The sequence below is a fragment of the Anabas testudineus genome, chromosome 1, assembly GCF_900324465.2.
Source record: "Anabas testudineus chromosome 1, fAnaTes1.2, whole genome shotgun sequence".
Classification (NCBI taxonomy): Eukaryota; Metazoa; Chordata; class Actinopteri; order Anabantiformes; family Anabantidae; genus Anabas; species Anabas testudineus.
In genome coordinates this window covers 5,328,101-5,346,951 of record NC_046610.1, presented here as the reverse complement: position 1 = coordinate 5,346,951, position 18,851 = coordinate 5,328,101, and the positions used below count along the sequence as shown (strand labels likewise).

General features: G+C 39.2%; 2 protein-coding genes across 5 annotated transcripts; both read left to right on the top strand.

Annotated features, from left to right (window-relative positions):
* Positions 1-879: 879 nt before the first annotated feature.
* On the top strand, positions 880-6,516 carry LOC117152891 (zinc finger protein 2 homolog). 4 transcript variants are annotated; one of them, XM_033326110.1, is made up of 6 exons: positions 880-898; positions 2,611-2,744; positions 3,020-3,972; positions 4,081-4,264; positions 4,348-4,479; positions 4,876-6,516. In XM_033326110.1, the coding sequence occupies exons 2-6, from the start codon at positions 2,627-2,629 to the stop codon at positions 5,565-5,567; spliced, it is 2,079 nt and encodes a 692-aa protein (XP_033182001.1). In that variant the 5' UTR covers positions 880-898; positions 2,611-2,626; the 3' UTR covers positions 5,568-6,516. The 4 variants fall into 4 exon arrangements, with proteins under 4 accessions (XP_033182001.1, XP_033182002.1, XP_033181999.1 ...); XM_033326111.1 differs by having other exon boundaries at positions 880-1,080; positions 4,351-4,479; XM_033326108.1 differs by having other exon boundaries at positions 880-1,080.
* Positions 6,517-7,563: 1,047 nt separating this feature from the next.
* si:ch73-12o23.1 (lysosomal alpha-glucosidase) lies at positions 7,564-18,300 on the top strand. Its single transcript, XM_026359990.1, has 21 exons — positions 7,564-7,707; positions 8,516-8,634; positions 9,118-9,681; positions 10,128-10,273; positions 10,393-10,558; positions 10,838-10,934; positions 11,241-11,360; positions 12,056-12,174; positions 12,258-12,389; positions 12,477-12,587; positions 12,774-12,887; positions 13,007-13,091; positions 13,200-13,317; positions 13,424-13,557; positions 14,058-14,209; positions 14,361-14,509; positions 14,608-14,749; positions 14,833-14,931; positions 15,682-15,846; positions 16,174-16,320; positions 16,897-18,300. Exons 2-21 carry the CDS (start codon positions 8,545-8,547, stop codon positions 16,957-16,959), a joined length of 2,913 nt encoding a protein of 970 aa, XP_026215775.1. The 5' UTR covers positions 7,564-7,707; positions 8,516-8,544; the 3' UTR covers positions 16,960-18,300.
* The last annotated feature ends 551 nt before the right edge of the window (positions 18,301-18,851 follow it).

Sequence of the window (18,851 nt, the reverse complement as noted above, 5' to 3'; positions counted from 1 at the left end):
TTATTACAGTTTGGAGACCACTCTAATAGAGATGGGGTTAAATTAACATCTATACATCTATTACATCTATTTATCTAACTATATCATTAAAGTAAAAACAAATATTTCAGAGGAAGAAGGTGCAGGACTAGTACTTAGGTTCAATAAATAAAAGAAGATGAAGAGGTGTGTGCAAGCAGAATGGAACAGGAGGAGAAAAGTGTCAGGGCGTGTTGTGTGAAAAAGAGAGTATTAGCAAGAATAAAAGGAAAGGTATTCAAGATGGTGGTGAGACCAGCGATGCTGTGCGTCTTAGAGACAGTGGCACTCAAGAGGAGACGGGCAGCAGAGCTAAAGATGTTGAGGATGGATAGGATCAGGAAAGAGTCCATCTGAGGGACAGCTAGAGTCAGATGTTTTAGAGATAAAATCACTGCAGTAAATGGATGCTGAGGTTGGAGCTGCCAGACAGGAGGTTTAGAGTAAGACCCAAGAGGAGCTTTATGGATGTAGTGAGAGAGGAGGATGCAGAGGATAGAGACAGATGATTCACTGTGGCAACACCTGAAAGGGAACAGATGAAAGGAAAAGAATAAGAAGGCTAACTGTGTCAAAAGTACAAATACCTCAGATCTGTATTTACAATAGGTACAGTACTTGATGGTACACTCATGTCCATAGTTCATGACCCTTTTGGCCTGAATAATTGCATACTTGTCACTAATCAGTGTGGACATCAGCAACGGTTCTATCAACATTGAAAATTATTGTATCATAGTAAACATGTTATGTTTGTTTACAAAACGCTGAAGAAAACAATTAACGTTAATGAAGTTCTTAGTTGGGCTTTTATTTTGACGTGAACGCAAACCGGAAGTTCCGACTCTACTACGAGTGGCTAGCGGCTACTGCTAGAAAGGTTATCATCACATCCAAGCGTTATTTAATTTAACCGATTAGTTAGTTAGCTGGCATTAATTAGAGACGCGGGTTGACCACATCGAGTATGAAAATGAGAAAAAAGTAGAAATACTGCCAAGTCGTTTCAATAAACTTCTGTCGTGCGACTACTTTTTACCTGAGGGAAAAATCTATGCCGAGGTTGGTCTAAATGTCTATTGTCTGTTGCTAGCTAGGTTAGCTAGTTAAGTTGGCGAGGGTTACGGGAGCGCAGGTGAAATGTGCGGCAGCATTGTTATTTTCACGCTGGATTTGATGGTGGATCAGAGCTGTTATTTGTTATTGTTGATTGGCGGATGTAGCTTAGGGGGCTAATGGTTAGCTAATTGCTAAGATCGCCATGTCCGTGGCTAGCTGGCAGTTTTCTCTGAGGCAGAGGTGGTCGTTGACCAAAGCGCTGGTCACATCCCAGCTGAGACATCTCCTTCACAGGTCAAATGCTGGCTGTGTGCTGCAGACTGTGTTTGCTCTTGGTGTAATGACTTTTTAAAGACTCCTTACGTGTCAACAGGTTAGTCAGTCATGCTGCTGATGAACTTAAATCGCAATTAATGTGAGATTTTGAATGGATGGAGCAAAATGAGTCCCTTGCTAACGCTGCGCTAGCTGAGCCAGTCATTGTAAATTGGGGTGTTTTGCCCAAACATTCAGTTGAAAGTGCTGTAAATTATTTTAGAGACTGTACTCTAACATAGTTCCCATACTCAACATTGGTGCCCCTGAATAGTCCCTGTTTGTTTGTCTAAATTCCCTAAATACCCTTCTCTTTTTAGGAAGACTCTCCTTCAGGTTTAAACGCCCAGTCACAACAGAGCATTCACCCTGCTGAAGTGTCCTTGAGCATGACAGTATCTTTCAGGGTGGAGGCTGTGGTTGTGAAGCTCAAACACACGTATTGATGTATTAACATTTACAATTTAATGTGACCAATGGTGCAAAACACAAACATTTTAAGCTTACAATTTTCAAATTGTAGCAAATTGGCACATCTGAGACACCTACAAATGTCAAAAGGCTGAAAATATCTCATCAAGTAATTCTTGGTTAATGCTCATCAGTTGCAGCACATCTAGATCACAGTCTGGCAATGAAATGTATTGTGTCACTCATTGTGAATTGTAAATAGTATATTTGTACATCATCACCACCAAATGACACATTGGTTTGATACGTTAGGTGACTTTTTTTATGGAAGTGGGATTGAGGTGATCATTTAAATATCATATTAAAAAGGCAGGAAGATGCTTATTAAGCTGATTCAGTTCATTTCAATAGTAAGTTGTCTGTTTTGGACTGGACTGGTGTTTTGGAGACCACTGCTCTTTTAGCACAACATTGGTTGATATAATGTATATTTTATAGTATTTACCATTTTAACTTGAGACAGCTGATGAGTATGGACCCAGAACCGTTAAATGTACTTGGCAGTTGCTTGTAGGATAATATTAACACACCATCTTTATTTTTTCAACTGAATTGCAAAAATATAAGAACTATTTATATAAATTAAGTACCGGAGTTGGATTGCTCTTAGACCTATAGTGTGGGAATAGTCCTAATAGTCACAGCTGTGAAGCTCTTTACCCCATTTGGCTGTATAAAGTCCCTCACTTGTTATAAATTGTGTATTGAATGTCTGCATAGTGACTCTAGATTGTTTATCTCGAAAAGGTTTTATATCTGAGAGATGGGCTCTGAAAACCCAGACAGCTTTGGACCAGTTGTGATCCTCACTGGGGACGTTCAGCAGGAAATAGGAGGTCTGATCAATTCAGATGGGGAAGAAGTGGATTTCTCAGATCTCAGTGAGTAAATAAACATCTTCCCGTCTCCTTATACCAATGCAGATAGAATATAGATTCACATTTAATGTCTCTATATGAATATTACTTTTTGTCTTCCAATTTAAAACATGCTCAAATCTGTGTGTAACTTCAATATATTGAGGCAAAAAAGTATTATTGCACTGACCTATATGTTTGTTTCTTTATGTTTTTTAAATGATGATGTTGTTCTTTTGTTGTTGTTGTTGTTGTTGTTGTTGTTGTCTTTGTTGATGTTGGTCTTTGCGCTCACACAGGGGAGAGTGCCATCCCTGGTATTGGAGTTGCAGGAGCTCCCTCAAAGACGTATGATCAGACCGAGAATGAAAAACCACCATCTCTTCACAGCTGCTCGGTGTGTGGTAAAGACTTCCCTTATGCCTCTAAGCTTCAGCGCCACCTTCGCACTCACTCAGGAGAGAGGCCTTTCCCCTGCTCCATGTGTGAGAAGAGATTTCCAGAGAAGGGGTTGCTCATGATCCATGAAAGGGTCCACACTGGGGAAAAGCCATTCCCATGCACTTTTTGCGAGAAAAGATTTGCTAGTCAGGGGGAGCTGAGGCTACACCGGCGGACACACACTGGCGAGAGGCCGTATCATTGCTCTATCTGCCTGAAAAGTTTTTCCCGCCACTGGCACTTGAAAACTCACTTAGAGGCAATGCACTCTGAGGTGGTTGCGGGCTTTACTAGGAAAAAGTTTCCATGTTCAGACTGCGAGAAGAGCTGTAACTCTGCAGCTGAGCTGAGAGATCACCAGAGGACTCACACTGGAGAGAGGCCCTACCAGTGCTCTTTCTGTGACAAAAGGTTTGCCTTATCTGGTACACTTGTGAGGCACGAGCGTCTCCATACTGGCATTACGCCCTACCACTGTTCTGACTGTGGGAAGACATTTGCACAGCAGTGGACTTTAACGACACACATGCGGACTCACACAGGAGAAAAACCGTACAGCTGCACACAGTGCGACAAGTCATTTGTAGCTCCTGGAGAGCTTCGGCGGCACACCAGGATTCACACAGGAGAAAAGCCGTATACCTGCAAAGACTGTGGGAGGCACTTCTCACTGGCAGGAACGCTCAGAAACCACAAACGTTCATGTACACAGAGCAAGACTGAATCGGTTGCAGGTGTCATCTCAGGCTCAGTTGAAGCTTCAGTTGGTGAATTACCCCAGCAAAACCTGACTGACAATGTTTGTTGTGAGGTAGAGACATTAATTTCAAAGTTTAATCAGTTTTTGTTGTTTTTGTAGTTTAATTGAGAGTAGGAATAGGTCATTGCAACCCCAAAAAACTATTGTTTGCTTTTACAGGTGCCTGGTAATGAGAGTTTGTCCAGTGCAGTAGATCCCCTTTCCCCAGAGAGTCTTAACTGTGACAAAGATGCTCAGTGTGAGAAAAACCTGAGAGAACCAGAAGAACGTCTAGAGGATGCTCCTTCCAGTCCACAAATGAATGTAGTAGTAAAAGAGGAGGAAGAAGAGGAACCTTTGTGTGGTATGTAAAGATATGCATTAAAAGGATTTATGAAAGCCTTCACTGGTGATTTTGACTCTGCTTTTAATTTCCAATTTCCTCAGTAGAAGTCGCTCCTGCCCAGGTGTCTCACAGTGAGGATTTTACCATGCCAGAGGAAACTCTTGAGAGGCATCAGGAAAGCAACACTGAAATAAGGATTACAGTAAAGGAGGAAGAAGAGGAAATTGTTAATAGTAAGTAAAATACTGTGAAATCATTGCTAAAGACTTGAACTAGGACCTGTTTTTACTAAACAGCGCAACTTGAGTTCAGAGTTACCAAAACTAACTTGACTGATTTTGCTTATTAATAACTCTTACTGGTATATTCTTACCTCCAGAGTCAACAGAAGAAATACAGTTTGCTAAATATCAGGTTACATTGCTGTTAATTGATTGGTGATGGTGATGACCATTACAGTTTGATAATTTGTGTAGAAAGCTTTCTTTTCACTCCCCTTTTGAACTAATGGTCTTCTCTGGCTAAAATTTGTGTAAATGACTGTATTCAAATACAGGTGGATGGCTGCTGCAGCCCCATAAGTAGTACTTACAGTGGTTTAACTCAATTCCATTTGTGTTTTTTAACAGTGTCTGGAGATAATCATGATCCTGACAGTGAAAAAGAGAGTTGTCTAGTATCACCTGTGCAGGAACAGTTCAACAACCATCTGACAAAGAGCTCTTACTGCTGTGGGCTCTGTGGAAGAGACTGTCACAAGATGTCTGCTCTGCAAATCCACATGCGAATTCACTCGGGAGAGAAACCTTATCAATGCACTTTGTGTGGGAAGCAGTTCACGCAGAAAGGTCAACTCAAAGGTCACCAGAAAGTTCACACAGGAGAGAAACCATTCTCCTGCCCAGACTGTGGGAAGAGCTTCGCCCACTCAGGGGCCATGAACAGACACCGGCTCACACACACGGGAGAGAGGCCCTATCACTGCTCGGTGTGCGACAGGAGCTTCAACCAGTCCGGCCGCTTGAGAGAACATGAGAAAATCCACTTTGGGGAGAAGTTTGACTGTCCCGAATGTGAAAAGAGTTTCACTCGAGCTTCAAGCCTTAAGAACCACTTCAGGCTTCACACAGGAGAGAGGCCGTACGGCTGCGACATCTGCGGAAGAGGCTTCAGCCGCTCACAGAGTCTGAGGCTCCATAAACGAAAGCATGAGCAGATTCAGACTGTGGAGGAGTCTGCTTTCAGTGTGAGGAATGATGACTTCTCACAGAGTGACGATAACTCTCCAATTAATATGTGTATATCAGACAAAAACGACTGATGATGTATTTATATAAACCATGCAGAAACATACCAGTAGTAGTATAACAAAGCAAGATTTAATGCAGTGAAACGAAAACTAGGAGAATGTAAAGGACTACCTCTGTTAATAGACTGTCACTAAACCTTTACATGGTGGTTCACTTTACAAAGTATTAAAGCAGAGTAGAAAAAGTATTTAACCCTCTCAAAGGTGCAGAAAACTTAATAAAGAGACACAAACCAAGTAGTGTTCAGCAACTGGCGACACGGTTTCAGACAAAACAACCAAACAAATATTTGGTTCAAACAGCTTTTGTAAACTCGTGGGAACTGTTTAGACGATACATTTTAGAGGTCATACTTGCTCTCTTTTATCACTCATACCTACGTTAGTTGCATTGGAATATTATAGTATTTATGGTAGTACAAATGACTCATTTAGGTCAAATTCACTTGTGATTTCACTTCTTTCCATGTAGTATTTGTCATTCAAACTAATGATGTATGTGGAAATCAGACTGAAGAATAATTATGCTTTTGTATCTGATATTACCGTGGCCAATGAGCCAAGAGTGTAGGAACCAGGTGACATTGGAATTCAAGTTTTGGGAAATGTAGCCAGTAATAAAACTATATCTCTGTCTCTCTGCTTTATGCAGCAGTTATTCAAGAAACAAATAAGAAATCTGGTTCATCTGCATTATACGACAAGGCCAAGTGACCATTGTGAATGAATCATCCTGCTGTGATATGATTTTAATAAATGAAGCCAGTTACATGCTACACTTGATGGTACATTTTGCCAGTGCCAGTGCTGCCTCTGTTTAATTGTATGGGACATGTTATACTGAACAATAAAAGTAAAAGCACAATTTTGCTTGAGGATTACTGACTGTAGAAGCTAACGTAAGAGAGGTATGCCTGAAGATGTGAATGTTAAAAAAAAAATATTGTTCAGCAGTGAGAGAAGGTGGAAAGAAGTTGGAAAGAAGTTCTGGTCAAATAAAAATCTATACACGGTGCTAAATTAACAGCATGGAGTTACAAATACATAATTAAAACCAGCCCTGCCTGAGAATCACTTAGATGTGCTTGACCAAAGTTTTGGTTCAAGCAAAGGTTTTTGATGAAGGTTGATTAAGTGTGCTGTTCAGTCAATAAGAAAAAGAAACACGATGTAATGTTGTCAGTGAGGTAATACCTCAAAGTAGACTACTACGTGTTTTCAAAATATAAAACAAAATTATTAATCCATGCCATTATCCCTTTTTATACTTTTTCTACTGGTCATGTCTTCTAATTGCAACAGCACCTGCTAGAATCAGCTTTATTGGCAAAGTATGTTTGCACATTGAAGGAATTTGACTTGTGTTTGTAGTAGGTCTCAGTGTACAACAGCGGCATCAGGATAATTTGCATAGACAAACAACAACAAGCAAGATCTAAGCTGAACAACAGAAACATCTCAGTATTATGTATGAGCAGATAGGTGAGACAAAGGGTATATGTGTATGCCTAGTAAAAAGATAATTGAACAGGTATGTAATGATTAGCTTAATAAAATTGACCTTGACCTTTTTTATAGTAGACTTTATGTACAGTGTATGTGTGTACACAGGTGCTTGAATTCAAAGCACTTTTCCAGGTAGCCATATAATTCCTTTATTAGGGATATTAACTTTATATTTTATCTTTCTGTTAATCTTTAATCACATTATTGGCCCAGCCACTAATGCCGTACATGACTCAACTCATATTAGGCAGCTAGGGGGTTTATTTTCATGTCTTGCAAATCTCACAGCCGTTCCTGAAGGCAACATTATTGCCAGGGAACACGTGACTTTTGCGTTTTTGAAAAACAAAAAACTTCTTAACCAACAATAAATTATTAATCATCATATAACATAAAGTTGTTGACATAAGCACACGACACCGCATGTTGATTACAGTACACATTGTTAAATCCCCACTTGCCGCTTTTCAAGCGGAAGTGTTATAAATTACGAGGGGGCTTAAATGTGACATGGAGATAAACAAGACGAACTCCATGCATGCAATTGTTTGGAATTACTCTTCTACGCTAACGTAACGCTTATTTAAAGTTATAGTTGAGCTGTATGTTATATTTTGCTAGTGTGTAAAGCTCAAACGACATCCAGGTAAGTAATGTTGACTTAAACATCCGTCTACGCTTTAGCTAGCTCACGTTAGCTAAAGTTACAGTGGTGCTAAGGTGAGCTAATGCTACAAAAGGTATTTAAGTAGTGATTCTGTCGGACTCTCTAAGCTTGGTATTGTTTTCTCTTAACTATAATTTTACAGATTTATCACTCTGTCTTTCAAACCGAAATTATGGGCTAAGTAGTCAAATGTGTCCTTGATGAACTTTGACATTGCCATGAGTGTCTGTACAGGGTTAGCTAAAGTTGTATTTAGACAAATAAGAAAAAAAGATAATGGATTATTTAAAAAAATACGATTAAAAGATAAAAGCCTGAGTGTGTTGTTTTTAACATGATGTCATTTCTAAAAGGTGAAGTCACAATTAGGTACACAAGCCTCACTTGCAGTAGCTGTGGCTAAACCTTTATCAGCATTCCTCTCATATCTAGCTGTGATCAGTAAATATATTGCATTATTGACGATATATTCGAACATTTTAAATGTACTATGGTGCCTACTTATGTTTCTTGTTCTGCACGTTTGTTTTTGCATCAACCTAAATGATGCCAAACAACTCCTATTCTTCTTTTATCACAGTTTCCACTGTGTCTGTCACATGCAGATCTTTTTTTTTTCTGCTGCTGTAGTGTAAGAATGAAACCATTAAAACCAGTAGTGCAATTAGAGAAACTGATCACTTCAACATTTACTCATGCATACTTCTCCCAACAGCTCCGTGCAGGAAATGACATTAGATTAGTCACTCTGCTGAATTTTGTTTCTCTGTTTCTTTCTTGTGTTCAGCTGCTCACTTACAAACACATACACTCAGGATGGTGTCGTACGAGCGGCTGAACCCTGAAGACATTCAGTTTTCCAGTGCAGTGTTGTCGGCGCCCCATCGTGCCCAGGAAGATGTTTCAGTAAGCTTAAACTTACTTAAACTTTTTCAGATTTAAAACTGCATATTAGATTGGTCTTCATCAGTTTTGAAATTTGACAGCTTGCCAGTCTGAAATATGAAATTAAACCCTTTTTATTAAGATGGAACAGAAGTTGATTTTATTAAAATGGCTGATGCACATGTCTGTTCACAAACAAACCCTGGATGCTTCAGACTTGTAGCATTTATAGTCTTTTCTGAGCCATTTTGATCTTAGTTGAATTGAATATTTTCACATCAATTCAATGGATAACTTCATTATTAAAAATATGCCTTATGATTCAATACAGTTAAACACCACTGAAAACTACAACCAAAATCTTTACTTTTGTAGACAATGTATTCATTGAATTACTATACCTACTACTTAAACTGAAATGCTAAAAACAACAACATTGTGTGATTGCAGCACAGGTTCTATCTTTTCCTATTGATGAGATTTCTTTTCTTGCTCTGTTTAAAGATCCTTGAGCCAGAGGAAGCATCCTTGCTTCCACCGAGGCCTTCGTGCTCCATCACCACAGGTCTCCTGGTGACTGGCTGCCTGTTGCTGGTCCTCTGTGGAGCCTGGTTACTGGGCACCATGTTCTGGCTACACGGTCCATCCAACCAACAGCCACACAGACCGCCGCTGCCAGCTATGGCAAACAAAACCCAAAAAATAGTAAACAACACTGCAGCTGCTCTCCGCCACGAGGCTTGCAGTTTAATTCCAGAAGCATGGAGGTTTGACTGCTACCCTGAAAGAGGGGTGGTCGTGACCAAAGAGTTGTGTGAGGCTAGGAATTGTTGTTTTATCCCTGCTTCCTCTCCTTCCTCCTCTGCCACCCGACCACCAGGCAGAAATGGCATACCTTGGTGTTTCTATCCTTTAGATTTTCCTTCCTACTCCCTTGTTTCAATAGAAGACACATCCATGGGACAAAAAGCTAAACTTGTAAGGGAGGTAAAGACCTATTACCCAGCAGACATCTTCACTCTAGAGTTGGATATACGACATGAGACTGACACACGGCTACATGTCAGGGTAAGTGGAGCACACGTCATATATTGTAGCACATTAGGGATGGGTTGGAACATTTTATTATAATTGCAGCAGCCCACTGACAGGCTCTGATGTCTGAAATGCTTTACTATATTAATTTACTGTTTTTGTATTAGTTCACTCTCTCCACTCTCATTAACTTTCTTGCCAATGACTGCATGCAGCATTTTTCAGTAAACACTTAAAACTAGAGTGGTGTTATGCAAGAACAAAAATCTAGTAAGAAAACACAGAGTTGCCACAGTACAGTACCTCCCCGTGTACTACGGATTCATAGTCTGATATGTGCCAAACCTTTGATTGAACTAAGCAGTTGTAAAGGTGCTGTCATAAACTTTACAGGTCAGTTGATTACATTTTTATCAAATGTTATCAATTGTTCTGCAACCCAAGTACAGACTTTTTTTCTGTTATGGTTCTGAATCTAGATCACTGACCCTTCAAATGCAAGGTTTGAGGTGCCTATCTCTGTCCCCACTGCCACTAAGAAGGCAGAAAATCCACAGTACACAGTAGAGCTTTCAAAAGACCCATTTGGTGTCATTGTGAAGAGGCGCTCTACAGGAGCAGTAGTGTAAGTCTCACTTCAGTTGGCGGCAGTTACTCAAATTATCTACGTACTAGAAAGTTAGTTGTGAAAATAACCAATGTTGTAGTATTAACAGTGTCCCCAATTCATCCATTTCCTCATAGTCTAAACACCACAGTGGCTCCTCTCTTCTATGCGGATCAGTTCCTTCAGTTTTCCACCTCATTGCCCAGTCAGTTCATCTATGGCCTGGGGGAACACCGCTCCACTTTTCTGCATGATGTCCACTGGAACACACTGACCATGTGGGCCAGAGATGTGCCTCCTATGGTATGAAAACAGCTGCTGTGTAGTTTTTATTTTTTTAGCCACAGACACAGACTTTACCTTTTACCCTCATGAAAGTAGACATGGAAAAACAGCTAATGGTTAGCTCAGTTCTGTTTACGTGTCCAAGTAAACATTGTGGCATCAAGCTGACATACACACACACACACACACACACACACACACACACGCACACACTGCATCCACACTTGTATTTTGAGTGTTAAGTTTAATTGATTTTGGACAATTAGTCATATTCTTGTGTTCCTTTGTACAATGTAGGAAAAGACAAACCTGTACGGGGTACATCCGTTTTACCTGGCGGTCGAGAATGAAGGGAATGCACACGGCTTCTTCTTCCTGAACAGCAACGCAATGGGTCAGTCTGCTGGTTGTGTTATACTTCCACTTCAGTTTTCTCTAGATGCAGTAATGCACATTAGTATCAGGATTTCACAACTGGTCAGAAGTTGCAAATGGACTACGTTGATTACTTTGATTATGTTGTTTATGAGCAGAAATCATTAGTGTCATATTTTATTGTTGAAAATATTTTAACTGTACATTTTATTTAATTACTCATTATATACTTGCTTTCTATACTTACTGTACATCTGTACTCCATGTTGTTAAAGGTTCTGGTCTTAGTCTGCTCAGTATAATTTTCTGTTAAATTTTTTACCAGATGTGGTCCTTCAGCCGGCCCCGGCTGTTACCTGGCGTACTATTGGTGGAATCCTCGACTTTTACGTTTTCCTTGGTCCTGATCCTGGTTCAGTGGTCGAACAGTATGTAGACGTCATAGGTCAGTAAGAGCTGATTGGAGTTTTGCCATGTAGACTTGTCTGAAGACAGTGTTTTATACCACATATACCTATCTTATTCATTTTAAAATGATTGTAGACTTATACTGCAACTGTCTAATGAGATACTCATGATCAACCAACATTAAATTTTTATGTTAGCATGTCCCATTAAAATAAACCCAGTCATAATAGTTTATTTTGATTCAAACTTTATAGATAGAAATAGCAAAAAATTAGTAAAAGGTAATGTGTTTTTCCAGCCACTGCTTTAAACAAAAGAAGCCGTTTCCCTGAGATGAACGGGGGCGGGTTTTCCTGCCTGTGCTTTGTAACTGGCTTTTTTTTTTTTCTTTGTGTGGTGCTAAAGCAACATTGAAAATAAATGTAAAACAGGTGGATGAAAATGCATATATTGTTTTTTTTTGTTAGTTTTTTCCTTTTTCAGACACTAAAAAAGAACCATGCCAGCCTGATCTAAGCACCTTGCAATTGAGGCAATTCAATAAAGATTAAAATGGTTTTATGAGACTGGCTTTAGGTTTGATTTAAAAACCTGACCCTGCTTCTACAATTAGATTTGAGTTTGATTCTTAGATACTAAGAGCAGCAATAAAACACTGCCCTGTAGTCCCATCTATTTGTTTGCATCCACCTCTGTACAACTGGAGCATTTTATTCCTCTGTCTTGTTGCAGGACACCCAGCAATGCCCATCTATTGGGCTTTAGGATACCATCTCTGTCGTTGGGGTTACAAGACTAGTGATGCTACTTGGGAGGTTGTAAAGAGCATGAGGAACTATAAGATACCTCAGGTAAATTTGTGTTAGTGTTTAGATGAGAGATATTATTTTTGTGTGTGTGTTCTTTTCTGAAAAAATTATTTTTGTGTTTGCAGGACGTCCAGTGGAATGACATCGACTACATGAGCCAATATATGGACTTCACGTTTGACTCAACAAATTTTGCCACTCTCCCTGACCTGGTTAAGGACCTTCACACTCATAACCAGCGCTACGTCATGATCCTGGTACTCTGTTTGTTCCTGAACTGATTTGTTTTAGACAGTTTTAGCCTACTGTACGTGTGTATATGACTGTTGGGTATACATTTGCAGGATCCAGGTATCAGCAGCACTCAGCCTCAAGGATCATACTGGCCATATGATGAAGGACTGAAGAGAGGAGTTTTTATTAAAGATGCTGAAGGAAAAACACTTATCGGGAAGGTGAGACATCGTTGTTAAACCTGCACTAGAATTAAAATGGTCATGTTACAGTAAATGCCATATTGTTTCATGTCATATATGATTATGATTTGGCATTTATTCATATATTTCACAAATGAACTCAACTACAAATCCAAGTCATTGTGTTTCATTTATGATTTTGATTTTGATTTCTGTCTTCCTTAGGTGTGGCCTGGTCTGACAGCATATCCCGATTTCTCAGATAATGTGACGCATGAGTGGTGGTATGACAACCTTCGGAGGTTCCACGAGAAGGTGCCGTTTGATGGATTATGGATTGTAAGTATGGAAATGTGAGATAAACAAAAGAAACAACTAATCGTGATATGAATTACTGTAGGTCTCAGCATTTCATGATACACTGTCTTCTCCCTGACGTTTGTCTTATTATTTTTTAGGACATGAATGAGCCGTCCAGTTTTGTGGATGGATCCACTAATGGCTGTCCATCAAACAGCATTGAAAATCCTCCTTATACACCAGGTGAGAGTTACAGATCTTGGCACAAATCATACAATCTGTTTAACATAAACACAAAAATACAGCACACAGTTGACGGTCAAAATGTAAAGTTTGTGTATTACCTTTCAGGTGTCCTTGGAGGTTTGCTAAGAGGTAAAACAGTGTGTGCCTCCGCACAGCAGAAGCAGTCCCTACACTATAACATGCACAGCCTCTATGGGCTTTTGGAAGCCAAGGCCTCTGCAAGGTCAGAGCTGTTAATACACAAAAACAAGTAAAATATATACTAGTGAAACAGTTTCTGAAGAATTTCTGTCCCTTTTCTTTTTATATCTGCTTTTTGACTATTGCAGCGCTCTGAAGCGGATCTTGGCTAAGAGACCTTTTGTAATCTCTCGCTCGACCTTCCCCAGTCAGGGGATGTATTCTGGTCACTGGCTGGGGGATAACAGGAGCCAGTGGAAAGATCTTTACACCTCTATAGCAGGTAGGATCAGATGACTGCAGAGTGGGTTGATAGATATATTTTTAATGCTGAACTCTCATATTTTTAGGAAGATCTGGTCGGAAAAAAACGTGAGGGTTGTAGAAGGAAAAACAAAAACAGTTAGGACCCATATTTTCAAAAGGGATACTTCAAAAGAGTTTTTCTTTCAGTTTGTTGTACAGTTCTTCTGCCCCCAAGTGGTCAAATAAATAAATGCTCACTAAACGTGCTATGTATTATGCTGTGTTGTTTAACAAATGTAAATGAACCCTGCCTGTGACACATTATGCCATTTTTGTGGCTTATACAATATCCAATGTGGTCTCATGCGACATCTATAATTATGCACTCTCCTTTGTACTTTCTCTGTCAAAAACGGTGTAATAACGAGAACCAGCAACCCCAGAATTTATGGGTCATTTGACAACTGTTCATTTTAACAGTGAGTCATTGCGTTTACAGTATCTCTGATTTTCCACATTTCTATTCCTCTCCCTCAGGTATGCTGACTTTTAACCTTCTGGGTATACCACTGGTGGGGGCAGATATCTGTGGCTTTAGTGAGGATGCGCAGGAAGAACTGTGTGTCCGCTGGACACAGCTTGGAGCCTTTTATCCCTTCACACGCAACCACAACTCTATTGACACAAAGGTAACATCACCTACACCTGTACAATAAGAAGCAACGATCCTATTGTCCTTGAAGTATAATCCTCTATTAAAATTATCCTCTCTCCTTTTTAGAAATGTCTTTTTTTCCTTTTTAGATATATTTTTGTTTATTTTTGTAACTTTATTTACAGCCTCAGGATCCCACAGCTTTCAGCCCTCTGGCTCAAACAGCCATGAAGCAGGCTCTGCTGCTGCGTTATTCCCTGTTTCCTGTTCTATACACACTCTTTCATCATGCACATGTACACGGACACACTGTTGCACGGCCACTGATGTTTGAGTAAGTACAGCATGAAAAACACAGCCATTATTATTATTTTTATTGGTCCTAGCTGGACTGAAAGCATCTTTAACTGCATATTTGCTGGAAATTAACAGGTTTCCAAAAGATGTGAAAACCTATGGGAATGACAAACAGTTCCTGTGGGGGAAGGGTTTATTGGTGACACCCGTGTTAGAAGCTGGAGTTGATTATGTGAATGGTTACTTCCCAGAGGGTCTGTGGTATGACTACTACACGGTAAGGCTTGTATGGAGACTTTATTACATTGAATGAACAAAATGGTACCGAGGCCGTTCTACATGCCCCTTTCTTCTTCCCAGGGTGACTCTGTGTCCAGTAAGGGTGAAGAGCTACGACTCGGTGCACCTCTAGACAAGATCAACCTCCATTTGCGCGAAGGAACTGTAATACCAACACAGGTAGAAGTCATTCTCAATTAATTTGTTTACTAGACTTTTACAGAAGAAGGACTTGCACCACTAAATAAAGCAGAACATGTGCAGTATTTGAGCTGCAGCTTAAAGGGTAAGTTCACCACAAACATACAAATGCTTTCTCTCTTGCCTAGACTGGTATGAAACCATAAAGACGATGTGATTATGTTATTATGGGCTGAACATACTGTTTGGTGTTTTCCTGTGAAACACCAATTGGCTCCCGAAATTTGAATTAAATTTAGTTTGTGCTGCAAAAAGTAAATTACATGTATTTACATGTCAACAGTGAAATACATCAAACATTTCAAGCTAAATTCAGTGAACCTACATTGTGGGTGTAGTTCAGGGTCTCAGAAGTTGGTATTTTAAACAAGAGACAGAGACAATTATATTATTGCACATGCAGATACAGGTAGCAATAGTCTAAATGCAGCCGGTAGAAGGTGAAACATAGCTGAGAATGAAAACAAAAGTCATAATTGTTTTTCACAATTGAGAAAACCACTGACTGACAGCAACTGGATCTGTGGATGGATAATTAGCACTAAAGTAAGCTACAGTGCAAAACACTCGCACAGTTTGGGGACTGCGTTCAACGTTGCCTGCCTGTCACGTGTGCTCATGGACGTTAATTTTATTTATTAAATAAAACAGAATGAACGCTGCCATTGAAAAGCTTCTAAGTATAAAATAATGTAATGTCTGTTTTTCTGATTCAATTAATGTTCGCAGACCCCTAATCTGACCCTGTGGGTGAGCTCAGGTCAGCCTCTCCATCTGGTCTCTGCTCTCTCTGGTGATGGTTCAGCCACTGGAGATCTGTTCTGGGACGACGGGGAAACCATCGACACCTATGAAACAAACCAGTATGCCTACATCATTTTCAACGTTGCCCAGGTGCTCACACTTAACTGGTTTTGTCTTTGGAAAAAAAAAAAGTAAACCTAACCCGCACTCCTGTCTGATTTAGTTTGATTACCCCAATTCCTAGAAAGCCTACAGAAGGGTGAGATAAGAAGAAGAAGAGGGAATGTTTTTCTTCTTATGCAACACCTTTTAGTTAAAAAATAAATTTTTTTATTTTTTATTTTTTACAGAATTTATTACTAGTGAATCTAACATGTTGGGGAAAAACATGTTAGTCTTGTTTTGAGCTTGATATGTATATTATTAGTATTATAAATACTTATTTATGTGTGTTGCATCCTTTGTCTTGTTTTGTAGAAAACCATGACATCCCAGGTGCTCCACAACAACGTGGAGGCCTCCAACATCACCGTGGAGTCAGCTACTTTCTATGGTGTGAAGGAAAAGCCAAGCAAAGTGCTGGTCAACTCAAAAGATGCGCACTTCACCTACAGAGCCAACCAGGTGAGGTTTGGATCAGGTGTAGGGGACTTATATGGCTGTGCTTGTTTTTATTTATTATTTTTTTAATTTATGCTGAGCCACTTGTGCTTCATGTAGTTGGATGCAGCCACTAAAATATCTGGTGACTGAACACATTCTCCACAACAATGATCTTCCCTCTCATTAAACAAGAATTAATCATAAGAGACAGTCAGTGCTGTTGGTTTCTGGAAGAAAAACATTTTTGCTTTTTAGTAGTTAAATCTGAAACAGTCCATCATATTGTATAACATGAAAACAGTTGTTTATTTTTCTTTGGCAAAATCCTCAGTGGAAAAATAACTAGTAACAGCTGTGAAATGAAATGTAGTGGATTAGAAGTATAGAGCAAAATTAAATGTAAATACTCAAGTAAAGTAGTATCTTAAATTGTACACAAGAACAATAAACTGCCGTACTATTAATTAATTGAATTAATTGCTTACCAACACATTGGATAGATCTATTGGTGAGTGCAGTGATGTAAACCATTATAATCCACTCAGTAGGTTTTTCAAGTTCTTTCTATAATCTTTGTGTTACTTTCTCCCCCTGCAGGTGTTAACAGTTGATGATCTTGAGCTCAAACTCAGTCAGAACTTCACCATCAGCTGGATGTGATCAGCTCCTTTTTTCTTGTTTTATTTCCTATTTGCTACTGAGTCACAAGCTGGGACAACGTGCAGCCTTTAAGTGTTGGAGAAGAGGTACTTTTCCTGTATGTTTTACACACTGGTACTAAATGCTGTGGGAGAAATTGGGCAGTCTCCATCCATAAAGGCTTCACAGTGTAGGGCTTGTAGATCTTGCATGTCAAATGCTCCACAGTAGTTTAGACAATCCTTTAAATATCTGTGTGTTAATATTGATAACTAAGACCTGATGTTTATCTAATTTCAACAGAAAACTTGCTTTGACATTTGTACTTAGTTCTGTTTGATCAAATGTATATTTTTAAAAATTATCATGAGCAGAAAGATGACGTGCAATAAATGAACCTTTACCTTTCTAATTGATGAAAGGGATGAAAGTTATATATAGTGTATACGCTTTAATGCTGGGTACACCCTAAGTTTGCACTAATTGATGTTGCAGTATTGTCAGAGTAGATACAGGTGCCTTATGATTCCTGTTTGTGTTTCTGGTTTGTTCCATGTGATTTGTTTAGTACTGAACACCATAGTACTGCTTCACCTGAATACGGCTTCAACTGCATAATGATACCACAGCAGCTGTTAGTATACTGGAGACATACTGTGAATTCTTTTTTTATTTTTGCTCAGCAGTGTTAGTCTGATGGCAACGATGGTAGAAACCAAAACCTGAAACCAGATAATTATCTTGAACTGGTTGAGTCAAGTCAGTCCTGCCTGAATTTGACCTAAATGCTGTGGACATGTGATTGATGGTTTTCCTGCACTTTATGTAACTTTGGAAATTTGGAAAACGTCAGTTCACCTGTGCTGTGAGGCCAACTAACACCAAACCCCAAACTGTTTCTAGACATGTAAAGACACTGACGCAGTAAATTTCACTGTCATTTGATTTTGTATTAACAGTTGCAATGTTTTACCATGAAGCCTGGTGTTTATGTTTTTGTGTAAATACTTTAATGAATTAATATGTGTGAAACTTTGCTCAGAACTCATTATTAAAATTGATAAAATAGAATTATTTTAGGGCGTTAAAGTGGAAATTAAAGGAAATTAATGTCTTGTCTGTAAGTTGTACGTTTTTGTTTTAAACTATACTAATTATTATTTTTAAGAAACATTGTACTTGATATTGCCTGTGTTGCGATTATGAACCTGAAGTGCTGAAGTACACGTGCCACTAGAGGACACAATTGCCTGTTATCATTTCTTATAACAGTGTAACTTCTCTCACAGCAACAAGAACTTGCAAGATTGTGTATGTTTCTCTGTTGTAATTGCTGGAAATAAGAGACGTTTAAACCTTTAACCCTAGTGTGGCATATTTTTGGAGAGAGCTGTGAACATAAAATGTGATTAGACTTCTTTTTCAAGTCTGATGAAAGTGTCTTTCAGAAAGGTGTTTAATCAATAACTGGTCTAAGGTACTTGTGTTATCAAGTGCAAAGTTATACTATGAACACAAATATGGCTGTCTTATCTTTAAATAAAGTTGCTGTAGAATAAATTCCAACCTTGTAGACTAAGAACCAGCACAAAGTGTTGTGAATGGATCTGTTTTACTGCTGTTAATGTTCTTGTGTGAGTTGACTCTTCAAACTATGAGACTAAACTCTTTTCTTCCCCTCCCCCCGTTGTGTTCCCATCATCAGGGACTTTAAATCATCTCGTGTTAACCTCTTCATTTACTACTTTGCTTTCTGTGTAATTTCTTATTCAGCCTTCTGTCCTCCTGCAGACTCTGTGTGTGTTTTTAGTACTGATCAGCTTCCTTAAGTTTCCACCCTTTAAATCCCAGAGGTTATGTAGATAGGATTATCAGAATGTCTGTCATTAAGCTGTGTGAGTCATCAGAGGACA

What these genes read in the sequence shown, in the direction of transcription:
- LOC117152891 (XM_033326110.1), top strand. Translation starts at nt 2,627, where the DNA reads ATGGGCTCTGAAAACCCAGACAGCTTTGGACCAGTTGTGATCCTCACT. An exon ending in AGTGGATTTCTCAGATCTCA is followed by an intron (nt 2,745 to 3,019) that starts GTGAGTAAATAA and finishes GCGCTCACACAG; the next exon opens with GGGAGAGTGCCATCCCTGGT. An exon ending in AGAAGAGGAAATTGTTAATA is followed by an intron (nt 4,480 to 4,875) that starts GTAAGTAAAATA and finishes GTTTTTTAACAG; the next exon opens with TGTCTGGAGATAATCATGAT.
- si:ch73-12o23.1 (XM_026359990.1), top strand. Translation starts at nt 8,545, where the DNA reads ATGGTGTCGTACGAGCGGCTGAACCCTGAAGACATTCAGTTTTCCAGT. An exon ending in AGCGCTACGTCATGATCCTG is followed by an intron (nt 12,390 to 12,476) that starts GTACTCTGTTTG and finishes ATACATTTGCAG; the next exon opens with GATCCAGGTATCAGCAGCAC. An exon ending in GCACGGCCACTGATGTTTGA is followed by an intron (nt 14,510 to 14,607) that starts GTAAGTACAGCA and finishes GGAAATTAACAG; the next exon opens with GTTTCCAAAAGATGTGAAAA.